The following is a 17376-nucleotide window of genomic DNA, read 5'->3' on the forward strand; positions in this document are numbered from 1 at the left end:
TCACTGATAAAAAGACATTTAAGCTTTAATATACAGTAACATAATAGCATCCATGGGAACAATCAATAAATAAATCGCTAATAATCTCTAACGTTGCCAAACTTAAGCCAATTTTAAAGTGGCATACCTCTAAATACTTGCGGTTTTTATTTCCAAAAATCTGTATTCAATTTATCGTTGACTTCCTTGCTTGTTAACCCTGTTCTTTAGTTTTCCTATTGATTTATGACCTCTATGCAGTATAATATAATATAATCCTAAATGGTAAGACCCTATAAATATGATCTAAACTACTTAATCACTTCTTTAACCAACTTATACGATATTGGCTTTGTAGCATTATTTATATTATCATTTGAACTTCCGTTTCAAAGTTTCTGAGTTCTGTTCTGGATTAAAACTCATCACATTTAAATACCATCCACTTTTTGTTCTCAACTTTTTTCGCTTGGTATCTGGAGATCCCCACAGATCAGCCGATCGATCCTCTGCTGATCCGAACCCACTGATCACTGATCTTTCGCCCAGCCCCCAGTCATTATGCCATTGCGGTTGCCCAGCCCAAAGGGCAATTTGTCGGGGTTTCAAGCGGTGGCAGTGGAAGCAGTGGTTGCCACATTTTGGGGCTTATTGATTTATCGGTTCCCCAGGGAGACGATTCTTCGGAGGTCGCTTCTTCTGCTCGGCCGATTCTTCTAGTGGGCTTGATTCTTCTCTCCACTTTTTTTTAGCCCCGGGCGTGGGCTCTTTGATTTCTATGCGCAAAATCATCGTGAGTGTTTTTTTTTTTTTCGTTCTTTACCCCAACTTCGTGTTTGATTTTTTTCCTGCAGTTAACCCACGCGGCAATGGGTTTTTCTTTTTTGTTGATTTTGATTCGGATTTGGGATTTCGAGTGGGGCCAAAATCTTCGCCGCTCTTCTGTGCGATTCTTCTGTGCGACTGCCATCCAATTGGCAATAAATCAAGTCGCCCACACGCTTCTTTTTTCCAGCTCTGTGCTCTATGTGCCTCTTATGACAGCGAGGGGTTAAGGAGTTACCAGGGGGGAGGAGGTTGAGCGAGTGCGGGTTGTAGCAACACTTTCAGAGCCTCGGGTCTCATTAGTCGCTGGCAGAAATTATGTTGCAAGTCTTCACTGCTCTCTGGGTATTTGCAAATGTATATGCGCAACACACTCGACAGCTGCCGCTGCCCAGGCAAAGTCCCCAGATCCCAGATCCCAAATCCCAGATCCCAGTCCCCAGATCGTTTTTCCGATGCGAATCCGTATCCAAGTCGGCCAGCCTGTTGTTTCCCACACCAAAATGGGCAATTTTTCCTTTGCATAGATACCCCCGCCTCCTATTCCTCCCATTTTCTATAAATACGCATGCCAACTACTTCGCCCTCAGCTCCCCGGAAAATCAATTGAATTTTCACGCATGTTTATGGCCCGCTCAACGTTCCATTGAGTCTACAGTGGGCACTGGATTAAATAATGCAATTAGATCTCGACTCTTTGAAGGTGTATTTACCAATGGGTTAGATCGTATAGGCCTATTTTCCCTTAAGGTTAGGCCATCGAATTAAAAGCAATTAAAAACAAGAAATATATATATGATATACCCTTGCAGAATGTTCTGTAAATTATATTCTCCAAAATTATTCATATGAAGCATTCTTAGTACTCATAAAAAATCACAACTTCCTAACTTTAAAAACACCAAAGTAATGGCATTTCCGATCAATCAGTTATATGGCAGCTATATGATATAGTCGCCCGATCCGGTTCGTTCCGACTTATATACTACCTGCCATAGAAAGACAACATTTGGGAAAGTTCAAGCAGATAGCTTTAAAACTGAGGGACTAGTTTGCGTAGAAACGCACGGACGGACGGACATGGCTAGATCGACTCTCCTGGTGATGCTGATCAAGAATATATATACTTTATAGGGTCGGAAATGTCTCCTTCACTGCGTTGCAAACACGATAAAAGATATTAAGAGAATTATATATTCTTCTAAGAACATCATTTTAATTTTTGTTAAAAACTGAGAAGGCATTGAAATGTATGACTTATCTCAAACCCAGTATTTTGCCATTAACAAATAACTCTCTCTACGAATAACACGTGTATATTAAAAACAACAATCATGACTTCTTCTGATAAGGAAACTCCGGATATAACTGAAGAGCCACCGATGCCATTAGCATTTGAACTCAATGAGGATTCTTTTTTTGAAACCGCTGGGGAGCAACCTTTGGTACCTCCAACTGAATCCAGGACCAGCACTATTATAGATCAGGTAAATATCGTGATGAGCACCTGGTGAGCAACTGCTGGTTCAGCACATAAGAATAGAACATAATTTTAATTTTTGCTTAAAACTTAGAAGCAATTGAAATCGGTTGCTTTACTTAAACCCAATAATTCCCCATTTGCAAATGCCTCTTCTACGAGTAACATACATATGTATACTAAAAGTACTGGTAAATCTAAATACAATTCATGTTTTCGTGTTGTATTATCATTTGCAGATAGAGTCACCAACTATGAATTCTGATGAGGTTACACCGGAAATAGAGGAAAAGTCGCCGAGGCCATCGACATCAGTGTCCAATGAGGATGATTTTGAAACTACTGAGGAGATACCACCTCCTGCACCCGTCAAGTTGCGCAGGAGCAAAAGGATTCAAAAACGAAAGGAGAATCGTGAAGAGCAAGAGGCCACATCCTCTGAGGTGGTGGCTCCAAGGAAACGCAGAAAGGTCATGAAACCAAAATCTTATCAATCCGATGTTAACTGTGTTACTTGTTACAACTGCGGAATTGTCCAGAGCCCTTTTCCGCCTTTGACTAAATTCTACCAATGCGCCGAGGTCAATGGCCGACTGTTCAGAATTAGACGGCTCCCCTCTGGAGATGTACTGGGCTCTGCTGACCGGAAGAAACCGCTAAAGCGGGTGAAAAAAACCATTAAAAAATCTGCACCTCCAAAGGATAAGCCAGCCAAGGATGATTAGATTTGATGTTACAAAATTGTTTTTAGTTTGAATAGTACAACAAATGGACAAGTTTAATATTATATATAGTATTTTATATGGTCCAAGTCACTTTATTGTCTTTCTTTAAACAACTTTTTATACCCTTGCAGGTTTGCTATGTATCATCAAGCGATTAGATCTAGACGTGTCAGAAACCTTACAAAAACAAGAAAGGAAAGCTATCTTCGGGCGGAGCCGAAGTTGATATACCCTTGCAGAATATTCTGTAAATTATATTCTCCAAAATTATTCATATGATGCATTCTTAATACTCATAAAAAATCCCAACTTCCTAACTTTACAAACACCAAAGTTGTGGCATTTCCGATCGTTCAGTTATATGGCAGCTATAGGATATAGTTCCGAATTATATACTGCGTGCAAAGGAAAGAAGGAATACCCAATGCAAGGGTATAATAATAAATGCCATAGTTTGTATTCGTTTTTAAATGTGAACTCTGAAGATGAGAACATAAGAACGTATTTTACAAAATATAAATCGAAATATTAAAGTAGTGAGCATTTACAAGGCATTTTCACTGTGGTCTCGATTAGCTAAAAATGGGCAACTGAACTTTTCCCATGGATCTTGGCTGCCAGAAGTCACACCCCCAACCTCCCCCTCCTTTTCCTATTTCTTCTCCTCTGGCAGTGTTAGGAAATTCGGCACTTAATACCCCACGATCAGTGCCTGGGCCTCCATATGTACAGTGGGGGTCACCATAATAGTAAGAAGCTAATCAACTAGATTTATTTGCAGTTTCCCTTAAAAAAAGATATTAGGTAATACTTAACATTCTATTGTTGCAAATTATAAGGAACTTATTTTGCATTATGTTTGTGCCTTTTTGAAAGTAATACATATAACTATAAAAACACGATACAATAATAAATATTCTAAAAAAATCAAATAATTGATTTTATTTTTGTTTATATAAAATATTATTTTATTTTTGTTTATATAAAATATTATTTTATGTTTAGTATAACCTATTATGTATGTTATTCTTGACCACAACTGTGCGTGCCAGTGTTGAAATTTATTGCATACACACATGTCTGCCAGCTTACATTGCGTTGGCAAGTGTTTTTTGGCCATTTCCTTGTCGAATTTTAGTTAGTTTGGCGCTTTTCGCTTTTCGCTCTTCGCATTTGGCGTTTTTGGCTTCATTTGTTTACGAGGGGTGAAAGGGAAAAGGGGGCGGAGTGGAGTGGAGTGGGGTTGGGAGATGAGGAATGGCCTTTTGGGTTGGGTTCTTATTTTTCTGTATTTTTTTTTTTTTTTTTGTGGGCCTGGGCCAACTATTTGGCGGAAAACAGACGCATAGATACACGCACTGGCAGCGAAAAAAGAGCAACAATAATAACCATAAACTGTCGACCAGCCCAGTGCCCAAACCACCCCACGAGGCACCACCCAAGCACCCAACCCCCCAACCGCCCGACCCCACGGACACCCCAACCTCCCAACCCCCTTCCCCATTTCCCCCGACTGTTTGGCGTCTGTTGACCTCATTTCGCCGAAACGTTTTTTGAGTTGTTCTTTAATTTTTCCTCTGTGCTGTTCTTCTTTTTTTTTCGTCTATATTTTGGCGCAAACAAGGAACACATGGTGGCGGCATAAACACGAAGAATGAGATGTGGAAGAGCCAGTACAAGAGATCTACAAGATCTACGAGATCCCCGGAATCCCAGAGATTTACAAGCCGGCAAAAAAGCGATAACATGCTACAATTTAATGTTGTTTTCTAGCCACACTGGCAAATGTTTTAGATTTTCGATTTGGGAAAAAAAAAATACTTTAAAAATATATTATTATTAATGTGCCGCACAAAGCAATTATAATAAAATAAAGTACTAACGTACATACATAAAAACATAATAAATTTCATTGTAATATATGCCATAAAAATATAATTTGGAATTAAATGTATTATAAAATCTAAGAAATGAACTTCAGCCCCAAATTAATCTTTCCCTTTAGTAGTTTCAGTTTAAAATTAACAAGCTAATTAAATCCATTGATTGTAGATGCTAATTAACAAAATAATATATAAATTCGCTTTATGACTGTGTGAATGCCACAAGTGTAATAAAATTCCCGGCAAGAGTAAGCGAAAAATAATTGTATACCGTAATCGACCTTCCCTGCGCAGTATCTCAATTTGTACTATATCAGCGAGGGTGATAATTGCGGCACGTAGGTTGGAATAAAAAAAATTAAGATCGGCTGGCGATAAGCGAGTGACATAATTTGCATATGTACCTTTACGTTTACTGCATTCTCATTAATAAAACAAATATGCGACAATCTCGGAAAGCAAACAATACAAAAGGCGGGCACGAAACGAGTTGGAAATTCAAGGTTTCGCACTGCAGCTATCGGTCAGAAAATTGCATGGCAACGTTTGCTTGCGTCTTTTCCAGACTTCTATAAAAATAAAAAACAATCCTCACATCCGTTTAGATAGTAAAGCATTATTCCCTTCTTCCGATTTCAAGTGCGTCATTTGCATGAAGCGGAAGGAACTTTAAGTCGAATCGATCAGTAATGGGTGATCTTTTTGCCAGACAAATCAAATCATCAGCACCTTTTACATTGGTTAAGTACAACTGGGTATTTTCTGAGTAAATTGAGAACAGGGTACAAAATTGCATTACAGTCTATTTGAATCGACTGAAGCATTTCCTAAAAAACAGCATCCAAGTCGAATAATATATACATACATATTTTTAAAGAAAATATATTGTGCATGCCATTTCTATTTTACAACGGATTGTTGGTTTTTATTTTAATTTCTCTTACGTGTGATATTCTTACTAAAAACACGCACATACATATGTTCGTATATATTAAACCTTCTTAGTTTTTGATTTAAATAACCCTAATGTCCCAATCTACTCACGTTCAGTTTATGCAGAGTAATAAGGTTCCATATTCGTGGGAGTGATGCATGTGGAGTTCCCATCTTTTACACAAATGAACCCCCATTTCTTACCATTCACATAGCTTCTCATCTAACTCGATTTAACTAACTTAAGGGATAAATGTCCCTATCTACTCACGTGTTGCCTCTCACATTTCACGAGAGTCACGCGTGAGTACGAAGTTCGGGGTTCCAGGTGCTGACGTCGGTTTTTCATTGTGAAGTTCCCATTCCGGCGACCCCACAACGCGCGTGATCTGCACGTCCAACTCGCAGTAGGCATTGTGGGGGAAACAGGGGGGGAGAGAGGCAAAAAGAAGGGGTGGGGGGGGGGCACTGCATGACGGACATGACGTTCGCTTGTCAGCAAATCAAAAGCTCCAATGCACATGACCGGCGGCCAAGGGGCCATCCAGTTCGGACAACCACGGATCGTGCGAGTGAACGTGTAAATGGATTTTTGATTGCAGTCGGCGGCTTTTGTGCCGCGTTTCATATTTTTGTGAACCCCCCCTTCTTACCAACTTTAGTTAGCCTTGATCATGGCCTGACAAAAAGTGACAAATGCATTCCACCTAATTGGGAATGCAGAACACTCGCTTAGAGAGATACATAAAAAAAAAAAGGGTACGACGGAAAAGACACATGTTTAAAGCCGGATCAAAAATGGGTAACTCAAATCCGTTGTGCTGTGGGAAAGTGTGTCAGTGCTTTCGAGGCAATAAAAGGGTACTTCAATCGTAATAAATATATATTTCGTTACTCTTCGACATTATTTATGAATCTATGGCAAGAACAGTAAGGATCTACGCCAGTATTAAGGAGCAGTAGTGATTCCCAGCATCACCTCGACTGTGAGAGGTTAAGTTCTAATTTGGTTAGATATCTAGTATTCAAAAATATGTAAGTCGACATGCATTGGCCTTAGTAATGATGCCAAATGGGATTAGACCTGAGGGCCTTATCGTTCTGGGCCTTTCGCTTCCTGGCATCGCTGCTTGGCTCAACGACCTCCTGTCGTTCCAAAAGACTGATATGTCGTTTTAGCTGCTCATTGCGTCCATGTAGCAGGTTCTCCGATATCTGGGCTCGCTTCTCCGCCTGTTGCGCCTGAACGGATAACTTGCCATAGGCAATCGGCTCGTGGACCAGCTCCAGTTGGTCCAGCAGACTGCCGATCTCGTAATTGCTCTGCTCCAGTTCCTTGAGGGCCGTGGCCTGGGTGGCCAGCACCTCATCGCGAGTGCCCTCCAATCGTTCCAGGCACTCCGCACTCAGGGTCGAGGAGCTCTGCATGAGTTGTTTGCGTCGTGTTATCCGACCCTTGAGCAGGGAGATCAGCGATTGGACGTGATTGAAGGGCGGCAGTACAATGGGTGTGACCGTCCGGATGGCACAATAGTTGGGTCTGAAGTTCTTGTCCAGGAAACTCACGAACTCCTCCTCTTCGTCCACGAATTCCGGCTCTTCGACGGGGCTGCGACTGGCCAGGCTCTCGTCATCATCGTCCCGAATGTAGATGGTCTCCTCGGCGAAGCGCAGGGCACGGATGTTCTCCAGCGCCTGCTCGGATGTCTGGCCAATGGTGGCCAGGCAGACCACACTGGCCAGGTGCTTCACATCGAAGAAGTGCCGCAGCAGCTGGGTGAGACTGCACTCCCGGAACGGAGGCCTCTGGCGGAGGGGTTTGCCCTTCAGCACCGCCAACTGATTCCGCTGGAGGACATTGAGGCAGTTGCGCAGCGTGTAAACGGTTTTCAGGGCGCCACAAGGACGTCGCGTGTTTGCGGTGTGGACTGCCCGCGGTGCCAGGACCTCGGCAATGCACAGATGACCCGACTCCAGTTGCTTGCCATTACGCGAATCATCAAAGAAGACCAGATAGATATTGATGACCAGATGGCTGCCACCATGGACACTGTACGCCTCGCGCTTGTTCAGGCCCGCCTGGACCATCAGATCCGCCTCCTCGACACTGCGTATCTCCAGGCGATTGGCCCCCACCGCAAAGCACCTGCCCCGGCGATCCTCCCGCAGGCCCATCGGCGCCGGACGTTGCACCTCCGCATCATTGGAATCGAATAGATCGTAGAAGTTGCCCTCTTGCACGATCAGCATGGATATGAAGCAGGAGTGCCGCTTGTTGCAGACCTTTATCTTGACCCCATCCCATTGCCAGCGGCAGAAGGGTCGAACGGCGGCGGTGCCCGGAGTTTGGGCGTTTTGCATGAAGAGATCCTCCTGGGCGGCCATCTTCTGGGCAGCTCGTGCCGGCACAGCGGTGAATCCCTCGCCCGTCTCGTTCGCCTCGACCATATAGCGATCCACCAGATCGGAGCCAGTGCTGCGGAAAATGGCATCGAAGATGCGCCGCAGCAGGCCGCTCTCCGCCGGTGAGTGTCCCACCCCGAACAGGGTGTGCGTCTTGCCGGTGCCAGCGGCTCCAGTCAGCAGGATGAGCCCACTGCCGCCGGAGTAGAGCTGCCGGAGCGTGGGCTCCGACAGAGCCCGGAAGACCTGCGCCTGCGTGGCCCGTTCGCCGAACACCCGTCGGAAGCGGAACTCGATGTCGTGGCTGGGATTGGGCACATGCACCCTCGGCGGACCGGTGGCGACGTCCGGTGCGGAGGGCAGAGCGGATCGGGTGATCAGCACCGTGTTCGGTGGCCTCACCTCCATCCAGGCACTCGCTCCCCCCTGCCGCCTTCTTCGCTCCTCTGATTGATTCGAATCCTGCGAGGTGGAGGGTCCCTGACTGAAAACGAAATCACATCCCGGTCGAATCCGCACAAAGACCATCAGCATTTGCTGCTGGATGCGACGTGGATCCAGGGGATCCAGTAGGGCCGGACTTATATCCTGTGATTTCCTATTTTCCGAGTAGGTTCGGGGTCTACGACGAAGATTGTTTGCTGGATTCATGCTTTGCGATCGATTGGATGCGGGAATCATGGTGAATGCAGATAGATACAAATGATAGGATGCTCTCCCTGTGAAAGAATCTCTGCGGGCATTCGGTGGGAATATCTCGATTAGCTTCTGTTTAAGGCAAACTCTGTGTGTGTGTGTGTGTGTGTGTGTGTGGTTGGGGGGGGGGGGACAACACCCAGTGTAATTGCTTTGACCCACTGAGTCGAGTTGACCGGCTCTAAAAGAGCTGCAAATACGAACTGGCTGGGGATTAACTAGGGGAATGCCTCAAAAGGGGCCACAATTGTATTACACTATACAAAAACGTATAACAAAATATAGATAAACGTTTATGAGTCTAAAAAAATATAGATATTGTTTCATTTTTCCAATACAACCTTAATTTTATAATTTAAATGGTGGCTAAATCAACAAAAGCATTGCTTTCAAAACATATGTTTCATATCACTCTGCAATAATATTTCAAACAAGCTTAAACTTTATCGATTCATATAATTCATATCATTTTGACAGCTAAATTTGTCCAATTATTTTTCTTTAATTATTTAGTAGAAATAACTATTTAATAGCTGTCAAAAGGGTTTGAAGTTCAGGTGAGCATAGTACATAGTACAACTATATACAATATACCACTTAATAGTTCGCTGTGTATTGGCGCATCCAAGCCGCCGTCTTGTATTATTGATTCCAGATTTGTTGTCTGCCCATTTTTATGGCCATTGCCGTCTGGCTCCGTTTTGTCTGCCGAGTTTGGCTTTGCCAATATAGAAAAAAGGAGGAGGCCAACATAGTTGCCATTTCGAGGGAGTGCAGACACACATTACCCGACCACTCGACCAATGCCACCTTTAATGAGTGCCACAGTGCCACACCAAACTCCTGTCACAAATGCAAATTAATCGACATCCGCTCCGGTTCAAAAAAGAGTGCGAATTTAAGGGGTTAAGCAAAAACACTCGACGGGGCAGCAAATGTGAAAAAAAAGGGAAGGGCTTTCATTTCGAAAGGAAGACAAACATTTCCCCTGTTCTCAGACTATCTGCCACTCGCTATCTGCCCCATAAAAAAAAATGTAAACATAGCAGGCAAAAAAAGACGTTAAACTGCGCAGATAAGCCGGTCACAAATATTGGCAAAAATAAAAGATGTAAAATAAACAGCCAGAAACTCGAAAATATTTCAAAAACAAACAGAGCGAATCCTTACTCAAATACGAAGACAAACAAGTAACATTCGTACCCAGAACTCATTTCCCTATCGCTAAATAAATAAATGGTTTACCCAGGCGATGAGTCTTTTGAATTTCCCAAAGAGCGAAAAAATTGAAGAGTTGGATTTGTTCCAGTATTATGCATCTTTATGCATTTAAATGTTTTAAGCCAGATAATTTTAAATAATACTAGCTCGTAGAACTGGAATTTATTATGTATAGATCGTTTTCATTTATATATAGACCAAAAATATTGCTTACTATCTATTTCAGTTAGTCAAACTAGCCTTATATTTACCATAAATATAAATAATCTGATTAATCCAACATGTTTTGCAATTGCTGTCATGCATTTAGCAATGCATTTAGTTTATTATTTATTTCGATTCACTTCAATCCACTGCGTTTGGCGGAAAACTATTTAAAGCCTGGCATCATCTCTCGAAATACTCAATATTCAGACACTTTATGGTAATCCAACAATAAAAACACGACTCGAAACAAGTTTCGCGCATTAGCAAACATTGAAAGCCCCAACAACAACAATATCGACGATTGCAATGCAAATTATTATCTGTTGTTGTTGCTGTCTGTGCTGCTGATTAATAACAATCAATGCCAGTCAATTAAGCTGAAATCGATTTGGCGAAAATAAAAACCTGTTTTCGCACCGATGAGATTCCCCGCGTGCCACCAAGAATTCGGTTTTTTTTTTTTGCTTTTACCTAGACAAGACAAGTTGCTGGCGATTCTCTTTTACCTGATCCTCATCGTTTAGTTTACCCTAAAATTTTTCTTCAGAAAAATGGAATACAAGCAACTATACATTTTGGTAGTAAATCATTTAAGAGGTTTTAAGTCTTAGCAACCGTAACGGAGTATTTAGAAATGGTGAAAAAGTTGATTGAACTATTTAAATACATATTTTTTTGTGAATCAGTTTATAATTACTAACATAATTTATCAGAAATATCATATCATTTTCATTTACTTAAAATAAATCATATTTGTGTAACTTAAAACTGCACATTTCTATGATTTTTTGGAATAATACTACAAGCTTGAAGTAAGATTTTACGTTTATTGCTAATGTTACTTTTATTATAACCAATTTTTGAGTATTCACTTTATGAAATATATAATAGTTAAAGTTAACTGGCCTTCCAAACACTATTAACAAAAAAGTTTGTTTTAAATTTATTTTGTACTTGTTGCTAAAGAAAGCCTAAACCATTTTACCAAATTGAATTTTTGCAAACGATTCTCTTTAGAATTGCGTAATTGCTCTTATATTTCGATAATCCTTCTGGGGATTATATTCCTTATTTTGTGGCGCCACTTACCAATTAGTTTTGTTGGGCCCATTGACCTCGCCAATTGTGTGGGTGGCCACCGAGTAGCCGAAGTGCGAATGTGGATGTCCGTATTTCACGATCGGTAATCTCTGCTCCAAGTTGAAGCCGGTGATGATAACCGCGCATTGTAGGATTAGCAAAATCTGAAGCCTTCTCGGCGAGAAAGACAGTGCGGAGCGAAACGGGGACTCTTCCATGATTTATGTTTATAACTTTTACAAATATTATATATTTTTTTTTACTTTAAATGCACGTGCACCGGGCACGGCAAAAAGGGGAAGGGTTTCAGCCCGCGACCTTCGGCCAACCAAACAAAAAAACCATTAATCCGGAGAGATCTTTGGCTCAACAGGTAGTCCGCGTATTTTCCACGCTCTTTTCCACTGGCTGCAGTTTTCCTTTTTATTTTTATTTCTCGTTTTCGGTTTACTCTCTTCACACGCACTCACAGTAAAAAAAAAAATATAATATGAAGGCGGTAAAAGTAAAATACTACTTTACTATACTATTACGTAAACACTGGCATTCGGCATTTGTGATAAAGATTCGTTTCCTAATCGAATTCCCCCGATTCCGGCAATCGCACACGACGGAGATATTTTGAATTTTTTGAGGTAACGAACCGCATGCGACTCGGGTATAACTAACAATAACAAACGTGTAGTGAGTCCCGGTGCGTTATATAGACTACCAACCTCGAACATGTTCGAACACTGAAGAAAAGGCTATGGTTCCAAAAACTAATTTGGCATTTTGACATTTTTCTCTGTGTCTAAATTATGTTTTAAAGTAATATTAAAAAATATATCAGAGTTATTCAATAAGAATAAAATACATAAAATAAGAACAAAGTTTTTTCAAGGTTTTAAGAAACTCTTTATGAAAAGATGTATAACTTTAGACTCGTTTGCTTTAATCTATTAAATACAAAAAAAAAATGTTTTTATTTTAAAATTAAGCCATTTTCAAGAACCTCTTTATATTAAAACATTTTTTAAAGAAACTTTGGCGCGGTACCCAAAAACAACAAATTAATTTATTCTCTACAAAGTAGGCTAATTAAATTAAACATTGCACTGATGTTATTTGCAGTAAAGTTGCTTTAGTAAAACCGTTTTCTGAGGCAATAGCTTATTAAAGTGCGTGGCAAGCGCTCATCGAACAAGTTGCAGCCAACATGATGCAACCAAGAAGTTGCAGCTAACATGTTGCAACCAACAACAGAATTCAAAGCGGAAATAAACGAATTTATAAATTCAAATGATTAAGTCATCGCGGATCTTTAAAATGTTTGCACTTCTTGTTAAAAGTTATTTCTCAAGATGTCCTTTTCATTCTTAAATCAAATACTCACTGCTGCTGCACTGGTAAATAGCGACTTTCTCCGTGAACAGATCTTTAGAAAACCATAGAAAAATGGGCAAAACTCGTTCTCAGAAAAGATGTAGAAAAAAATTATAAGGAACTATAAATTTTCACTCCGAAAGGCCGAAAATCTGAAATGGAAATGATGTTGTGCCTTACAAACCCGAATGACATGTAATTTGGACTATTCAATGGTTACTAAGTCTTCCGTTTTTTTGTTTAGGTTTAGGTTTTGGAAAATAATAATTTTGGAACAATAGTATATTGATAAAATATTTACATAATATCTATCGATATATTTATATAAATAAATGCTTAAGAAATATAATAGATAATTTTAATTATGACGGAAAATATCGATAGATTAGTAGTATTCGATATCAGGGGTATATCCTATTACATTTTTCTGAGCCTCTGTTGACGTTTTCTAACACTGCAGAAGCTTATACGAGGGCGCGTTTGGGTTCATCGATTGAAAAAAAATAGGAGCTTATGTTCTAAGGATTTAGCTAATTCTACTAATTGTGAATTGACTGAGATTCAGTAGGACCAAGTCAGGTGACACTGTTAAACGCCTGTAAAGGTGAATCAGTTCATAAAGCACCCCAAATTGTTTGGTCACAACTTCTATTATCCCTAAGAGATTATTGATTTTTAGGAAGAGTGTAAACAACCCCCAAAAAAAGGATCCAGATTGGGCAAAAACTAAAGAGATGTCTTATGTGAGTTGGCTTTTCATTTTTTATAGACATTTTCTGTGCTAATAGGTAAATAATAACCTCTGCAGCGCCTGAAAGCTACAAAATGTCCCACGGACGAGCTGTCCTTGACCAACCGGGCCATTGTGAATGTGTCCGATTTTCCCGAGGATGTGAAGTGCGTGCCTTATTCTGATACATTCATGTGCTGGTATTCTATAGACCCATTCGAATCCCTTCAGGTATGCGGACATATCGCCAGCTGCTGGTCAGCATTTCATTTTCGCCCTGGAAAAGACGGTGGAGGTGCCCCGGGGCTATGTGGGCTTCTCCCTGGTCCAACGGAAGTGGGCCATGGTGTCCATTAACCAGGAACTGGAGGTCCGGCCCTACCGCTTCGATGCCAACTCGGATGTCATCACCTGCGTCTCCTTCGAGACGGACTTTCTGCAGAAGAAAACGTTAGTAGGGATTATGTAATATTGATTGTTTTGTACCCACATGTTTCCTCCCACAGTGTTTCCCAGGAGCCCTATGACTCCGATCAAATGGCCAAGGAGTTCATCATGCAGTTCGCTGGCATGGCCCTAACCGTCGGCCAATCGCTGGTCTTCAATTTCAAGGACAAGAAGCTCCTGGGCCTGGCCGTTAAATCGCTGGAGGCCATCGATCCCAAGACACTGGGCGAGGGCAAGGACCCGGCCATGCGGAATGTGCGCTTCGGCCGGATTCTGGGCAACACGGTGGTCCAGTTCGAGAAGGCCGAGAACAGCTCCCTGAATCTGCAGGGCAAGAGCAAGGGCAAGGTGGTACGCCAGTCCATCATAAATCCCGATTGGGACTTTGGCAAGATGGGCATCGGTGGCCTGGACAAGGAGTTCAACTCGATATTCCGGCGGGCCTTCGCCTCGCGCGTCTTTCCCCCAGAACTTGTCGAGCAACTGGGCTGCAAGCACGTCAAGGGCATCCTGCTCTATGGTCCTCCGGGCACTGGCAAAACCCTGATGGCCCGTCAAATCGGCACCATGCTGAATGCCCGCGAACCGAAGATTGTTAACGGGCCGCAGATTCTGGACAAGTATGTGGGCGAATCGGAGGCCAATGTGCGCCGCCTGTTCGCCGAGGCAGAGGAGGAGGAGAAACGCCTGGGACCCAACAGCGGGCTGCATATCATAATCTTCGACGAGATCGATGCCATTTGCAAGCAGCGTGGCTCGGTGGCCGGTAATAGTGGTGTCCACGACACCGTTGTCAATCAACTGCTGACCAAAATCGATGGTGTGGATCAGCTGAACAACATCCTGGTGATCGGCATGACCAATCGCAGGGACATGATCGATGAGGCACTGCTGCGACCCGGTCGTCTGGAGGTCCAAATGGAGATCAGCCTGCCCAACGAACAAGGTCGCGTTCAGATCCTGAACATTCATACCAAGCGTATGCGTGATTTCAACAAAATCAACGACGATGTGGACAACAAGGAGATTGCCACGCTGACAAAGAATTTCAGTGGTGCCGAGCTCGAAGGATTGGTGCGTGCCGCCCAGTCGAGTGCCATGAACCGGCTGATCAAGGCCGATGCCAAGGTGACCGTCGATCCCGAGGCCATGGAGAAGTTGAAGGTGAATCGGGATGACTTTATGCATTCGTTGGAGAACGATATCAAGCCGGCATTCGGCACGGCCCAGGAAATACTCGAGAATATGCTGTCCAGGGGCGTAGTCAACTGGGGCACTCCGGTGAGCAATCTCCTCGAGGACGGCATGCTCCTCGTGCAGCAGGCCAAGGCTCCGGAGTCCAGTGGCCTGGTATCCGTACTCGTGGCCGGAGCCCCCAACTCTGGTAAGACAGCTCTGGCCGCCCAGCTGGCCAAGATGTCGGACTTCCCGTTCGTGAAGGTCTGCTCACCCGAGGACATGGTGGGCTACACTGAGTCGGCCAAGTGCCTGCACATCCGCAAGATCTTCGACGACGCCTACCGCTCCACGCTCAGCTGCATTGTGGTGGACAATGTGGAGCGTCTGCTGGACTACGGCTCGATTGGTCCTCGTTACTCCAATATGACTCTGCAGGCGCTGCTGGTGCTGCTCAAGAAACAGCCGCCCAAGGGTCGCAAGCTGCTCATTTTGTGTACCTCGAGTAGGAGGTGAGCTGGGAGCAATGTTGTTTCTCCTGTATTCTCTATATCTAATCTCTAATCTTTTGCAGGGAGGTTCTCGAGGAGATGGAGATGCTGACGGCCTTCACCTCGGTGCTCCACGTGCCCAATCTCTCACAGCCGGAACACGTCTCGGCCGTACTCGAGCACACTGACATCTTCACTAAGGGCGAGATCCAGGCGATTGGCAAGAAGATGTCCGGCAAGCGGTAAGATTTTTGATTTAAACTTTTGTTTTTTTGGGAATAAATATTTTCTTGGGATAAATAGTAATTCTCAAAAAGGTCAACTTCAAACTATACAGTCTTGATTTCCATTAATGGTGTTAGAAAAACAAAAAAATTTTCTTTATAAAATCTTCTTTAAATTGACTTATCTTCCAGTAGAGACTTCGTAATTTATTGCGTTTCCCCATCATTTTATATTTATTCATTTGTATAATAACTGAAACATGTTGCATTAGTCACTCTTGAATCATTTTATATTTTTACAATTTTTATACGATATTTCTTTAGAATATTTATTAATATAATATAATCTCCTCTGATGTGTTATGTTTTTTCTTGTATTATTTTTACCCTATTAAGTTCAAGGCAAATATATACATATTAAACTTAAACACTGATAACCTTTTCGACTTCTCTAGCGTTTTTATTGGCATTAAGAAACTTCTGGATCTAATCGACATGGCTCGCCAGACGGAGCCGTCGCACCGAGCCATCAAGTTCCTGTCCAAGATGGAGGAAGAGGGCGGTCTCGACATGGTGGCGCGGCAGTGAGGCATATGAAGGTGGATGTGCCCGAATGCAGTCTCAATTATTAGCTTCTAAGTGCAAATGGACGGGCAGATAGTGGAATCCAAAAAGGAATCCTATGCCGAATCAGAAGCGTTGACAAGTACACGTATACACCGCAAAACTTATACTATATAGACAGATATTAACAGATAATATATATACGATTCTGGCTTCGCGTTGTTTGTTCGATCCCGAACCCAGATAAAATACCACATCCACATCCCGGAGGAGTTTCCTGTGTTTCTGAGTTCCCCCCCAGAGCACAATCAAATCTGACAGATATGTGAGACCCGTGACCTGAAGATGTTGGCATAAGGCATATTACAGCAGAATGGAGAGATACTCAATTACATTTATAAATAACATGCGTAGCTGCTAACTCGTTATTAGCATAATAATCTTTCTCGTTACCTTTAATTTTAGGAATAACTTCAGTACATTTCCAGATTGAAAGAAAACACCAAAAATTTTGCCTCTGGCATTGTGAAAGTTGTTTATCGGTAATTCAACGACCTAACTATTTAATTAAATATTTATTAAACCAAATATTGTTAACCGCCAATGTTATACATATATCTTAAATAAAGAAAACGATCTCAAATTCCATCTTAGCTGGCTCGCTTTTACACTTATGTTTTTATTTTATACAAAAAAGTCTTGCCGCATCTTTGGGTATGTTGACTTTGATTTTGATAGTTTTTTCAAATCCTAAACAGCTTTAAAAGATAATAAATATGCTAATGATTATCTCAAAATTAAATAACTTGTCTAATCTATTTTTAGCACAGGAGCGGTCGAACTTTTAGAGCTCAGAAAAGTTTATGAACTTTTCCTTCCATTAAAATATACTTACTGTATTTCGAGTTATAGAGTTCTGAGAGGTATCCTCCCATCGATGGTAGTAT

At 42.1% G+C, this 17376-nt stretch overlaps 3 protein-coding genes across 6 annotated transcripts in view; 2 read left to right on the plus strand and 1 right to left on the minus strand.

Moving 5' to 3' along the window:
• Positions 1–12941, minus strand: part of LOC108045211 (integrin alpha-PS1) — a 56783-nt gene extending 43842 nt beyond the window's left edge. For 2 of the 4 annotated variants that reach the window (XM_017124439.2, XM_017124438.2), the window contains exon 1: positions 11442–12090. In XM_017124439.2, the coding sequence (XP_016979928.1) occupies positions 11442–11650 (209 nt within the window). In that variant the 5' untranslated portion in view covers positions 11651–12090. Of the gene's footprint in view, positions 1–6690; positions 8962–11441; positions 12091–12807 lie in introns of those variants that run through there. The other 2 variants (XM_017124440.1, XM_017124442.1) reach the window with 2 other exon arrangements.
• Positions 1969–3099, plus strand: LOC108045212. Its single transcript, XM_017124443.2, has 2 exons — positions 1969–2291; positions 2524–3099. The coding sequence occupies exons 1-2, from the start codon at positions 2139–2141 to the stop codon at positions 3007–3009; spliced, it is 639 nt and encodes a 212-aa protein (XP_016979932.1). The 5' UTR covers positions 1969–2138; the 3' UTR covers positions 3010–3099.
• Positions 12942–13259: 318 nt separating the features above from the next.
• Positions 13260–17082, plus strand: LOC108045285 (vesicle-fusing ATPase 1). Its single transcript, XM_017124564.1, has 6 exons — positions 13260–13540; positions 13606–13694; positions 13759–13977; positions 14034–15662; positions 15725–15883; positions 16321–17082. The coding sequence occupies exons 1-6, from the start codon at positions 13532–13534 to the stop codon at positions 16451–16453; spliced, it is 2238 nt and encodes a 745-aa protein (XP_016980053.1). The 5' UTR covers positions 13260–13531; the 3' UTR covers positions 16454–17082.
• Positions 17083–17376: the final 294 nt, after the last annotated feature.

The sequence above is a fragment of the Drosophila rhopaloa genome, unplaced genomic scaffold, assembly GCF_018152115.1.
Source record: "Drosophila rhopaloa isolate 14029-0021.01 unplaced genomic scaffold, ASM1815211v1 contig_3, whole genome shotgun sequence".
Classification (NCBI taxonomy): Eukaryota; Metazoa; Arthropoda; class Insecta; order Diptera; family Drosophilidae; genus Drosophila; species Drosophila rhopaloa.

Excerpts from the sequence above, each read along its gene's own strand:
- LOC108045212 (XM_017124443.2), top strand. The coding sequence starts at position 2,139 with ATGACTTCTTCTGATAAGGAAACTCCGGATATAACTGAAGAGCCACCG. Across the intron at positions 2,292-2,523 it reads CCAGCACTATTATAGATCAG|ATAGAGTCACCAACTATGAA; the intron begins GTAAATATCGTG and ends TATCATTTGCAG.
- LOC108045285 (XM_017124564.1), top strand. Across the intron at positions 13,695-13,758 it reads GATTTTCCCGAGGATGTGAA|GTATGCGGACATATCGCCAG; the intron begins GTGCGTGCCTTA and ends GAATCCCTTCAG. Across the intron at positions 15,884-16,320 it reads AAGAAGATGTCCGGCAAGCG|CGTTTTTATTGGCATTAAGA; the intron begins GTAAGATTTTTG and ends CGACTTCTCTAG.